Below are 13,295 nucleotides of genomic sequence, written 5' to 3' on the forward strand. Positions count from 1 at the left end.
GACCTGTTTTCGTCCCGACCACGTCTGCTCTCCCGTCCCGGCTTACGACCAGGGTTGGGTAGGGTTACTTTAACTGGATTACTTTCAATGACTTTTGGAATACTCCAATACCAAACATGCTCATAAAAGACAAAAGAAACTCAATATGAATAAAAGGATGACTCACAACACGTGGTAAGCTTTCTCTCCTGGCTTTGATCTCTTTGATCTCCGGCAAAACGAACATCAAATGCCACAGAAACAAAATGAAAATAAATCCAAACAGCTTAAGAACATCATTTTTGCCGTTCCGCGTAATCCGTTACTCCCCAAGCCTGCACACAATTGAGTCATTTTATTCATATTGAGTTTCTTTTGTCTTTTTTTAGCATATTTGGTATTAGAGTAATCCAAAAGTAATTGAAAGTAATCAAGTTAAAGTAACCCTACCCAACCCTGCTTACGACCCATTTTTGATCCCGTCTACGTCTACAATCTAGCTTACGACTCGTTTCCGACCACGCTTTGCTCTCCCAGTCCCGGCTACCGACCCGTTTTTCCGTCCCTGACACCGCCATCGCTCGCTACGGAAGATCCATTTCCGTGTTCGGATCACAGTCCGAGTGCGAGAGCGACTTGCTTCCCGCGGATGGTGGGCGCAGCCTTTCCTCTTTCTTTGAATAAAACTTGTGGTAAACGTTATGCAATTGGGTCCTGTTCCCGTTCTGGTCCTGACAGTTTCCTCTTTTTTCTGTCTTTAAAGTCGTAATACGTGTTTACCCTGGAGTGCCAAGTCCCATCTCGTTGCATACAATGTTTCAAAACATTGATATCAATCGCGGTAACTCTTCCTTTGTCAGTCCGTCAACGAACCTCTGCCCCGCAAGACGTGGGTTCCGACTCGGTCCTGTTTCTGATGGTATTTCCTGTCCGGTATTGTTCCCGTTTATTTTGTCCTGTTTAATGTCTGTTTCCAGTTTCGTTCCTGTCTTGTTTGCCCTGTTTATTATTCTCTCCAGTTTTCGTTCCCGTGTAGTTTGCCCTGTTTAATTTCGATATTCTGTTTCATGAGCAATCCTGTCTGTCTGTCCCGTCCTGTCCGGTATCGACCCCATCTGTCCGATATCAACTCGGGCAGTTGGTATCGATCTCGTCGGCCTCTGGCTTCCTATCATTCCACGCCAGACTGCTGCCGAACGTGCATGACTCCTCATTTCCCGTAAAATATGAGGCTTGTGTGAGAAACGTCACGCGTTTGGGTCCTGATCCTGTTTCGGTTCATAACAATATTTCCTTTATTTCCTTTTTTACATTTGTGTCTTTTGTTTTAGATATATGTATTTGTTCCATGTTCTGAATCTCCTTATGATTTCTTAGAAACTTCTATATCATACTTTTGCGCGGTTTGGAACCGATTAACGCATTTACATTCAAAAGGCGTCTCTACTTACAAATGTTTCAGGTTACAAAGCTACTCCCAGAAAGAATTACCGTATTTTCCGCACTATAAGGCGCACCTAAAAGTCTTAATTTTTTTCAAAAGCTGACCATGCGCCTTATAATACAGTGCGCCTTATATATGGCTCAATATTAAATCGCAAGGTCTTGCAACTAAGGCAAGCAGCCGCCGACTCGATTTTCCCCCAACGTGGAGTAGTCCGCGGTGTATGCTGGGATTTATATACCGGCGTTTCATTGGCTAACCAATGTGTCAATCATCATTTGAATCGATCGCTATTGGCTAAAGTTATTCGGAGCCTCGGATAGGCTAGAGGGCCGAAACAAACCCTGCAATTGGCCGTAAAAGATGTGTCAATCATCTGTTAAATCGATCGCTATTGGCTGAAGTTATTCAGAGCCTCGGATTGGCTAGAGGGCCAAAACAAACCCTGCAATTGGCCGAAAAAGATGTGTCAATCATCTGTTAAATCGATCGCTATTGGCTGAAGTTATTCGGAGCCTCGGATTGGCTAGAGGGCCAAAACAAACCCTGCAATTGGCCGAAAAAGATGTGTCAATCATCTGTTAAATCGATCGCTATTGGCTGAAGTTATTCGGAGCCTCGGATTGGCTAGAGGGCCAAAACAAACCCTGCAATTGGCCGAAAAAGATGACTGAATAGCAAGCTTGCTAAACTACGCCATAAAGAAACATTTTTCATTAGTATGTATTTGTAAATATTTGAGTCTCCTGGATTTACTTCACTCACGGTTGTAAGAAGACCATGGTTACGTATCATTGTTGAACGTGATGGCTGCAAGAGAACTTGGGTGAGCTATGCGGCTTTATATTTTCCCGGTATCTTGTTTTAGAACCATCTTGATGTTGCTGTGATGAGTTGAGTGAATTCAACTCAATTCCAAGTGTTTATCGTCATATGCACAGTAAAGTTGCGAGCGAAAAAGAAAATAGAAACTAAGGAATGGTTGGCATTTCTTGAATCCCAAGACTGTAACCTTCCGAATGATATTTGAAATGATGCATTTGAGTGACATCGTACGGACACCGCATCCGCACGTGTTCTACGACACGTATTTGCTTCTTTGCAAGCTTTGGGAATGTTAAGGGGGTAATCAGTTGGACTGAACCATCTGACTGTTTTGTCGACGTTCCCATTGTAGCGCCTTATAATCCGGTGCGCCTTATGTATGGAAAATATAGGACCAAAAACTATTTTTTGGGGGGTCCGCCCTATAACCCGGTGCGCCCTATAGCGCGGAAAATACGGTAAATCAGTAAGCGGAGGTACCACTGTTATATTTTCATTTTGGTTTTTTTCCCTGACTCCGCCCGATTTTTCCGCCTTTCTCATCTGCCTTTCCGATCTTTGAAAGCCTCTCGGCTTTCGATTTTCAAATCCCTGTATATGGTCTTTAGACCGCTTTCTGTTTACCCTCGCTCCCTACGACCTCGCGTCCTCTTGTTGCTCGCCTCCCCCCCGTTTTTCACCCCCGGGCGCCCCTGAATCTTGAGAAACGGAGAGAGAAGGAAAAAAAAGAAGAAAAAACAGCTCACTGTAACAGGAGAAAGTGGAGAGAGTCGCTGCCTCAGCGTTTTTTGCAATAGAGGCCTGCCCAACCTCCCTTCTCAACGACCTCAAATCCAAACTCTCAATCATACAATTACATCGTCCGGCAATCGCCCCCAGCAGGAACTGTTTATTTTCCCTCACCGTAGAATAATAGCGCCTTTTGTTCCGTAGCCGTTTAAGTGAGGCATGAAAAAAAAAGTCATTACATACTGGACGCAAATGTTCCCTCTGAGCCGCGCGTGTGCGCAATCGCGCACGACCCAGAGCTTTTCCGCGCACAAGAAAATCGAGCCGGCTCACAAAAATCAGGGCTCCAAATTGCTAATGAAGAAGCCAATTAAGTCAAAGTTACAGTGCATGAAGGTCAAAATACACGGGTTCCCCTGACGCTGAGTTCTAAATGTGGTATTTTGAAGTCAAGGTCGAAGTCGAACGAAGTTGAGTCAAGTCAGTAGAGTTTTTCGAGAACCGGCTTCTTCGGCTCGGCTCACTAAAAGGAACCGGCTCTTTTGGGTCCCAAACGGCTCTTCGGGTTGTTTTTGCTTCTTTCATCCCTATATGACCAAATATTATGTAAAATTGTGCACAAAATGACTTAAAGGAAGGGGGGAATAGAACAAAAGAGAAAAAAATACCAAAATGGAGGAGACTGTAATGATAGGCGGCAGTAGCTCAGGAGGTAGAGCGATCGTTTTAGGATTAAGGGATCCCAGTTCGAATCCCGGCTTGTCCGTGTTACATGTCGAAGTGTCCTTGGGTAAGACATTGAACCCCCAATTACCCCCAATAAGCAGGTTAGCGCCTTATTGGGAGATGTGAAGCACACTGTAAAGCGCTTTGGGAAGTCATTGACTTGAAAAGCGCTATAGAAATGCAGTTCATTTCATTTCATATCGCCATACTGCATTTCACAATGAGCGACCATCTTGGCTACCCTAACTCCGTCGAGTAGCATGAGCATTCGAGTGGTACCTCACTCAACTATATACTTATTCCAGCAGTAACAGGCACGTTAGGCAGCAGTCTGGAGTGAAACGATAGGAAGCCAGAGGCTGACAAGATCGATACCGATCGCCCGAGTAGATATTGTACAGATGGGGTCGATATCGGACAGGATGGACAGACAGGATTGATAATGATACAGGATTATTGCTAAAACACTAAAGAAATACTAGTATAGGTCTTTGGTTGACCTGATGATGAATGCGGATCAATTTATCATTTCAAAATGAAAAAGTAGTGAAAAGCTGAGAAAACAAACGAAACAAAAGGAAGAGAAAAAAAAAGAAGGAACATTTCAGAAAAAAGCTGGGGAAAAAAAAGAAAAGAAAGAAACAAAGGAAAAAAAAAGTCAATAAAGAAAAAAGTAACAGCTAGGAAAAAATAAACACAATGAGATTTTGTTTAAAGGAATTTTTAAAAAAAAGGAAAAAAACAGGGGAAAAAGTAACTTGAGTACCTGTATGGTTATTTGTATTGTTACTTTCAGAATCACCTCTACTTTTGGGTGTCAGTAATCTGGAGGCTAACACACTTACAGTTACTAGTTACTTCATTTCAAGTGACATTTTCTCAGTGAGGCAGCCAACACTGTTCAAAACCGTACCGTATTTGCAACGTTCCAGATGGCCGAGCCCGGAGCACTTGACTTTCTGCGGTTTGGCGTATTCCTGTAAGATTTTTTGTGTTCTTGAGGGTAAAACAGCTGCTTAAACAAGCCGGGGTGCCGCGCTCTTGATTCTAATTGCCTGGTGAAAAGTGATCTCGCCGGTTGTACGAGCACACCGGGACCCAGAGCTTCAAGTCCGACGTACTGCTTCCAAAGTGATTTTTTCCCCCAGTCACAGAGAAAGTGGCAAAACAGCATTTTCTGAGACACCTCAACACACTTTTGCAGTCTTCTCAAGAATCGAGACGTCAAGAGCAATGTTCCCGGTCATTTTCCTGACGGGTCTGAGCGTTCACACAAAGTCGGTGGGCAACGCTTGAAAGAACAGTGGGCAACGGCAATCCCAAGTGTGGCAACTAAGTCATTAGCAAACATGTCCAAAAGTTACATGTTGCTGATTACCGTATTTTCCGCACTATAAGGCGCACCGGGTTATAAGGTTCCCCCCCGAAAAAGTAGTTTTTGGTCCTATTTTTGACATACATAAGGCGCACCGGATGATAAGGCGCTACAATGGAAACGTGGACAAAACAGTCAGATGATTCAGTCCAACTTATTACTCCCTTAACATTCCCAAAGCTTGCAAATACGGTGTCTGTACGATGTCACTCAAATGCATCGTTCCATCATTCGGAAGGTCAAAGTCTTGGGATTCAAGAAATGCCACACATTCCTTAGTTTCTATTTTCTTTTTCGCTCGCAACTTTACTGTGCTTATGACAATAAACCCTTGGAATTGAGTTTAATTTAAAAATAGACACTCCATTCCATCCATGATCTGCACCGCTTATCACAGAAACATTGAGTTCAGTCTGAAACAAGATACAGGGATAATATATATAGCCAGAGTAGCTCACCGAAGTCGTTGTGTTCATAATAATGTGCAGCCGTGGTCCTCTTATATCCGTGAGTTTAGTAAATCTAGGAGAATAAAATATTTACAAATACAAAATAGTAAAAAAATGCTTTCTGTATGCCGTCAGCCACATGCTATGCGCATTTATCTTTTTCGGCCAATTGCAGGCTTTGTTTTGCCGTTCAAGCCGATGCCAGCCTGTAAATGATAAAAAGGATCCGCCCCTTGACCTCCGAATAACTTTAGCCAATAGTGATCCATTGAAATGATAACTGACACATTGGTTAGCCAATGAAACGCCGGTATATAAATCCCAGCATACACCGCGGACTACTTGGCGTTCGGGGGGGAATCGAGTCGGCGGCTGCAAGTTAGTTGGAAGACTTTGCGACTTAATATTGATCCATAAATAAGGCGCACTGTGTTATAAGGCGCATGGTCAGCTTTTGAAAAAAATAAAGGCTTTTAGGTGCGCCTTATAGTGCGGAAAATACGGTATTTTTCACTTTTGAATGAATTGACTCATGTACGATTGCAAAGGTTTGTTCTTCCAATTCTTTCACAAGATATCCATTTCTTTTTATTTCCTGACATATTTTGTCGCATAATATTAACATTTTGGGGGGCTTATTTCGTCAGTTGCAAGATACAGAACTGTACTTAATCACATTTTTGAGTGGAAGTACAATGTTGGCAACAAGATTCACTTGATATCATTGGAAAACTTTTGAATGTAACACAAACTTTTTCTTCTTTTTTTCCGTGTTTTTTTTCTACTTTTTTTAAAATTCCTTTAAAAAAAATCTCATTGTGTTTATTTTTTCCTAACTGTTACTTTTTTCTTGTTTTTTTGTTCTTTATTACGTTTTTTCCCTTTATTTGCTTCTTTCTTTTCTTCTGGCTGTTTTTCCTGCTCTTTTTTTCTCTTTTTCCTCTCCTTCTGTTTCGTTTTTTTCTCAGCTTTTCACTCCTTTTTCATTTTGGTATTTTTTTCTTTTTTGTTCTATTCCCCCCTTCCTTTAAGTCATTTTGTGCACAATTTTACATACTATTTGGTCGTGTAGGGATTAAAGAAGTAAAAACAACCTGAAGAGCCGTTTGGGACCCGAAAGAGCCGGTTCCCCTTAGTGAGCTGAGCCGAAGAAGCCGGTTCTCCAAAAACTCTCCTGACTTTACTCAACTTCGTTCTACTTCGACCTTGACTTCCAAACACCGCATTTAGAACACAGCGTCAGGGGAACCCTTGTATTTCTACCTTCATGCACTGTAACTTTGACTTAATTGGCTTCTTATTATCAATTTTGAGCCCTGATTTTTGTGAGCCGGCTCGATTTTCTTGTGCGCGGAAAAGCTCTGGGTAGTGCGCAATTGTGCACACACGCAGTTTAGAGGGAACATTGGTCAAGAGATGGTTACAAAGCACTGATTGAAACCACAGAAATGGGTTCTACAACCTAACTTTAAAATGGGGTGCCAAAGCTTTAGTTGGGGTAGCAGAGCATTATGTGTCTAAATCAAACCCCGAAACTTGCTTGCACAGTGTTTCCTAGTAGGTTGGCCAAAGCACTACTTTTGTCGAAATAGAACCCCTCTCCTGGCCTCCGCAGTGTTTCTTGGCAAAAATAGATGGTTAACCAGAAAATATATGCAATTATGTTACGAATTTAGCCGGTTGGAGAAGCTACTATATAAAACCGACCTTATTTTGAGTTAGTCGTGTGACTCAACTTTCTGAACGACTCGAAAAAGAGATATTTCACGAGTCCATTATTTTTCCAAGAAACGAAGGCTATCCCATGCTAGAAATGCCTAAGAAACTGAAGATCTCCTTCACAAAACAGCACCCCTGCAGTGAAAGCGGCTCCAAATCAGGACGAAAGAGCACTCCACCTGGACTCATCTGACGTGAGGAAGACCCTGAGAAGGGTCAACACAAGGAAGGCTCCAGGCCCGGACAACATTCCGGGGCGGGTACTTAGGGAGTGCGCCGATCAGCTGGCTTGTGTACTAACAGACATTTTCAACACCTCGCTAGACCAAGCCAAAGTACCATCATGCTTCAAATTTGCCAACATCATCCCAGTGCCAAAGAAAACCCAGATCTTATCACTCAACGATTACCGGCCCGTTGCACTGACTCCTATCATAATGAAGTGCTTCGAGAGACTGGTTAAAGAGCACATCACCTCCAGTCTCCCCTCTTCATTCGACCCCTTTCAGTTTGCCTACAGGACAAACCGCTCCACCAGGGATGCCATCTCCTCTGCGCTTCACCTGAGCCTGACACACCTAGAGGAGAAGAACACCCATGTGCGGATGCTGTTCCTGGACTTCAGTTCAGCATTCAACACCATCATCCCACAACATCTGGTAGACAAAATGGGGCTTCTGGGTTTCAACACCCCCCTGCGGAACTGGCTGCTGGACTTCCTCTGTGACAGACCCCAATCTGTGCGGATAGGTCAGAACAGTTCAGATGTCATCTACCTCAGCACGGGCTCCCCCCAAGGCTGCGTCCTAAGCCCCTTGCTGTTCACCTTGATGACACACGACTGCGCCCCTAGGTCCGCCACAAACCACATCGTGAAGTATGCTGACGACACAACGGTGGTGGGCCTCATCAGGGATGACAACGACCTGGCCTACAGAGAGGAAGTGGAGCAGATGGTGGGCTGGTGCAAGGACAACAGCCTGGTCCTGAATGTTGACAAGACTAAAGAGATCATTGTCGACTTTAGGAAAAACCAGCCCAACCATGCCCCACTTTGCATCAACAACAAGGCTGTGGAGGTTGTCAGCAGTATCAAGTTCCTAGGGGTGCACATCACAAACAAACTCACCTGGTCCGTGAACACTGCATCTCTGGTTAAGAGGGCACAGCAGCGCCTGTACTTCCTGCGGAGGATGAGGAGAGCCCACCTGCCCCCACCATCCCTCATCACATTCTACAGGGGCACCATAGAGAGTATCCTGACCAGCTGTATCTCTGTGTGGTGTGGAGGCTGCAGCGCTACCGACTGGGGTAGTGTGAGGAGGGTAACGAGGACAGCGGAGAAAATAATCGGGACTACACTTCCCTCCATTCAGGACATTGGCCAGAAGCGCTGCTTATCCCATGCTAAGAACATTACCGGGGACCCCTCTCACCCCCATCATGGACTATTCACTCTGCTAGCCTCTGGGAAGAGGTACTGCAGTGTGCGGTGCAGGACCACCAGGCTCCGCAATAGTCTAGTCCCCCTGGCCATTAGACTGTTAAATGGTCAATCTAACATATAGTTAACTAAAATCTAAACGGCTGCTAATTTGACTTTTGCACTAGTGGCAGTTTTTTTATAGCTTGCCACTCCTTGCACATTTGATCTCTGCACTATTGTTACTTACAGTGTTATTACTTACAGTGTTATTGTTTACAATATAACGGTACTGTGTACCTGACTTGTTAACCTGACTGCCCATCTTGCACATCTGGTTAGCGTCTCTTCTTGCACTATCGGCACTATGGTAAATAACACAATACAGCTTTATTTATATCTGTACACTGAAGGACACTGAGGGAAACTGTGGGAGTCAGATCCATCGACATTTCGTTCTGTATACACGTGTACTAGAATGACAATAAAGTAGATCTGAATCTGAATCTGAATCTGAACAGTGTGTACTACTCCCTCCAGAGAACAGCACAAACAGGCTCTAACCGACGTAGAAAGAGAAGTGGGAGTAAAACCAAGCAAGAAGAGAGTACATTAGAGACTCTAGTTTGAGAAATGGAGTCAGTCACGTATATTAGACTGTTTTGGTTAAAGGTTTACCACAATATCAGACATAACGCGCAACAGGTATTCTTCCTGTGCTTTTCTGCATAGCAACATATGTTGGCCTGGAGAGAGATAGACGCCACCAGACTGTTCTTGCCCAAGACACACCACGACCCTAGTGGTGAAGGGATCCATCCAACCAACCAACCAACCATGTACACGACTGTTGAAAGGTTCGGGGTTTACTTAGAAATGTCCTTGTTTTTTAAGGAAAAACACTTTTTTTTTTATGAAGACAACATGAAATACATCCCATATACTGTTAACATGGTAAATGACTCCATTATTCCCATAGTAGAAGGCTCATGGTTAACCAGAAAACTCTTATGCAATTATGTTAAGAATTTAGCCGGTTGGAGAAGCTACTATATAAAACTGACCTTCCATTGAGTTAGTCGTGGGATTCAACTTTCAGAACGGCTAGGAAAAGCGAACTTACATGAGTCCATTATTTTTCTCAGAAATAAAGGCCATCCCGTGCATGCAATGCCCAAGAAACTGAAGATCTCCTCCAACAGTGTGTACTACTCCCTCCAGAGAACAGGCTCTAACCGAAGTAGTAAGATGTGGGAGAAAAACCAAGCAAAAAGACAGTTCATTAGAGTCTCCAGTTTGAGAAATGGACGCCTAATAGGTCCTCAACCGTCCCCGCGAAACACTAGTATCAACATTTATAGTGAAGAGGCAACTCCTGGATGCGGCAGTGGTTAAGAAAAAGCCATTTCTGAGACTTGCCAAACAAGGGAATATATTAATATGGACAAAAGAACACAGACAAAGGATTAGATTTTTCTTGACAAAACTGTCCGGGTAACCATGGCTTGTCTTCTAAGAATTAGTCTCAGAACATATTTAACTCGATTAGTCCAACCCTAAAGAAAACAGCAGCGAAGCACTGCTTGAATCTCCTCATATCACTTCCACAAATAAAGAGAATGGAGAGGAAGGCAATGACATCGTTCACTCACCATGTACTCCATGTTGGAAGCTTGGGGGTACACTTGCCCCCGCAGCTTGTTGTGCAGATCCAATATTTGCTGGGCGTCACTGTCTGTGATGGCCCTCCTCCCCCTCTGCTTGGCCTCCCACCACTCTCCATCCTCGTCCAGGTACTTGTCCAGCATCTTCTCCCAGCCGGTAGAGTTTGGATGCATCGCCATGGAACCCACCCTCCGGGCGAGCGATAGCAGCAAGAGAAGCAGCAGGGTTGACCCTTTTGGGTCATATGGTGACACTGTTCTCATTTTTTTTCAGTTTAGAAGTGAAAGTTCTGGAAAATTCCAAACGGGATGGACGATGTGGGGTTAGATATCAGATGTCCTCCTCAGCATTGGATTATACCACCTGGAATGGAGAAATAAACACCGGAGCAAAACAGTTGAAGTTTGCAAAACTTCTAACAATCTCTCCATGATCCATAGTTCTATTTACCTTCAATGGATTCTGGAAATGTCCTCGGATGAAACTCGGACGAGCATGCAAGAGGGTTGCTCTTTGCTTCACTTTCTTGAGCCTTGGAGGTTTTTTGCACCAAAGCCTCCACAAAAATCGCTTAGCAACATTTTATCCTCCACACAGCAGCTCCCCGTCATGCTGCTGCATCTGGCCACGCCTCTTTAGCTTGCTGCCAAAGAGGCCGGCCCAGGCTCTCTCGGTTGAAACTTCTCCTGTATTGTACGCCGTTTAAGAGGGTTATTGCACTGGAACAGTGGTTCTCAACTGGGCTGTCTTGAGGATCCATCCATTCTCCTAAATCAAGAAAAAAATCCACTTCTCTAAGCCCTTGAATTGAAAGATCTTGCAGTTTGAACCAAAACTATCCATCTACCTTGGTCATATCCCTCAAGAGGGGTGACCGACAGCAAGACAAACACATACAATAAAAAAGAAAATAAAAAAGGGAAAAAATAGCAAAAAAACACAGACAAATTTTTTGGACCATATCCAACCCAAATGCCCAAACACCCAAACAAGTTAAGCACCTCGGCACCCAAGATGAACAGCAGGGCCCGACAGCTTTCACTGGTTTACCCCTGCCGCATCATACGGGTGCCCTTCTCATCCCTTAGAACGGGTCCAAACATCCCAAAACCAAAACTGCTTCAAGTAATCATATTCCTTTTAATCAGGGTTGGGTAGGGTTACTACCTAAACTGCACATACCTGCACGTGCAACAAAAAGAGCTTGACAGATGCTGCAATGATGACACAAGCCAGAAGATGGCATCGGCGAGTACAAAAGGTCAAAATTCCTTACTTTAATGAAATGCAAAACGCTTCAGTCATGGTTGCCATGGCGCTCAATTGGCCGCGCCCGTGTGTGTCACGGTTGCCATGTTGCCCAATTGTTCCCGCCCGTGTGGCGCCAGCTGCGGCTTGTTGAAAGTTTGGCTTTCTGTCTATATTAAGCTCAGCACTCTCTTGCTTCCTTTGTCAGCCCGTCAAATGAACTTTTGCCCCTCCAGACGTGGGTTCTGACTCGGTCGTGTTTTCTTGTTGATATTTCCAGTCCGGTATTGTTCCCGTTTATTTTTGTCCCGTTTGATTTTGGGTTCCAGTTTTCTTTCCGTCTGTTGTTGTCCTGTTGTTGTGCTGTTGTTATTTTCTCCAGTTTTTGTTCCCGTCTAGTTTCTCCTGTTTATTTTTGATATTGTGATTCATTATCTATCCTGTCTGTCCTGTCCAGTATCGACCCATCTGTCCGATATCAACTCGGGCAATTGGAATCGATCTCGTCGGTCTCTGGCTTCCTGTCTTTCCACGCCAGACCGCTGCCTAACGGGCATGACTCCCCATTTCCCGTAAAATAAAAGGCTTGTGTGAGAAACGTCACGCGCTTGGGTTCTAATCCTGTTCTGGTTCCTGACAGCTTCACTTCAGTGGCTTTGTCTTCAAGATGTTGAAATCCATATCTTGTGCTCGACCTAAGTTATCGGTCTTTTTCTGTGGTGTAAAATAGAAAAAAAAAAAAAAAAAAGAGAGACACGTGAAGCCGCTGCGTATAGACGCGTTGCCATCTTGGAGAAAAAAAAAATGAGTGCAGGGAATTATTACAATATACTGTTAAATACTTTTAATATTTTTATTCATTTCTTTGCAATATTTTGCCAGGGCAAAGACTGAAACGAGTCCACAACCCACTTTTGAGATCCGACCCACAAGTTGAGAAACACAATTCTGTAACACGAGAATATGAAAGAAACATATATTTTGGGTGTTTTGGGGGGAGCTTGTTTTTTCAGTTTCATTTCATAGTTTTGACTTTTTTCCTGAGGCCCAACTTTATGGAAAATATCTTACAATAAGCCTGGAATAGCTACACTATGTACAAACAAATGACTGGACAATTATAATAATTGATAAACAAATTGATTCTAAATGGACGATTACACCCTAAGTACAACACATCAAGGCTATTCCAAAAAAGAAAACAGACCCACTCCTATCCCTGCCCTTTTGTCAGTCCGTCTGCGAACCTCAGTTAACACTTGGCAAGCCTTTTTCGACCCTGACTCCCACCTGCTTTTTGCTCGCGTCTGTCCCCCGGCTTCGACCCGTTTTTGATCCTGACCACGTCTACTCTCCCGTCCCGGCTTTCGACCTTTTTTTGTTCCCGACCCCGTCTATTCTCCTTTCCTGGCTTACGACTCGCTCCCGACCACGTTTTTGCTCTCCTGTCCCGGCTACTGACTCGTTTTTCCGTTTCCGACACCGCTATCGCTCGCCACGGAAGATCCGCTTCCGGGTTCAGTTCTATCGTGTAGCCCCCGAGTTAAAATGAGTTTGACAGCCCTGTACTAGACCGAACGGTTCTTGCTATTACCCTTGCTCCGGATATCCACGCATCTAACACTATGCATTAAAACTGTTCACTTAGTATTTTATCTCTGAGGCTTGTGTACGCATGAAAAGAGCCATAAATAGCTGGCGAGCCTTAGGTTC

The 13,295-nt window shown here is 44.0% G+C and overlaps 1 protein-coding gene across 1 annotated transcript in view; it reads right to left on the bottom strand.

Moving 5' to 3' along the window:
* Positions 1-10,890, bottom strand: part of crispld1a (cysteine-rich secretory protein LCCL domain containing 1a) — a 35,297-nt gene extending 24,407 nt beyond the window's left edge. Inside the window, exons 1-2 of the mRNA XM_088322217.1 lie at positions 10,785-10,890; positions 10,322-10,697 (exon numbers count right to left, since the gene is read on the bottom strand). Coding sequence (XP_088178343.1) covers positions 10,322-10,597 — 276 coding nt within the window. The 5' untranslated portion in view covers positions 10,598-10,697; positions 10,785-10,890. The remainder of the gene's footprint in view (positions 1-10,321; positions 10,698-10,784) is intronic.
* Positions 10,891-13,295: the final 2,405 nt, after the last annotated feature.

Source organism: Urocampus carinirostris, chromosome 18 (assembly GCF_059441175.1).
Source record: "Urocampus carinirostris isolate Australia breed hairy pipefish chromosome 18, RoL_Ucar_1.0, whole genome shotgun sequence".
NCBI lineage: Eukaryota > Metazoa > Chordata > Actinopteri > Syngnathiformes > Syngnathidae > Urocampus > Urocampus carinirostris.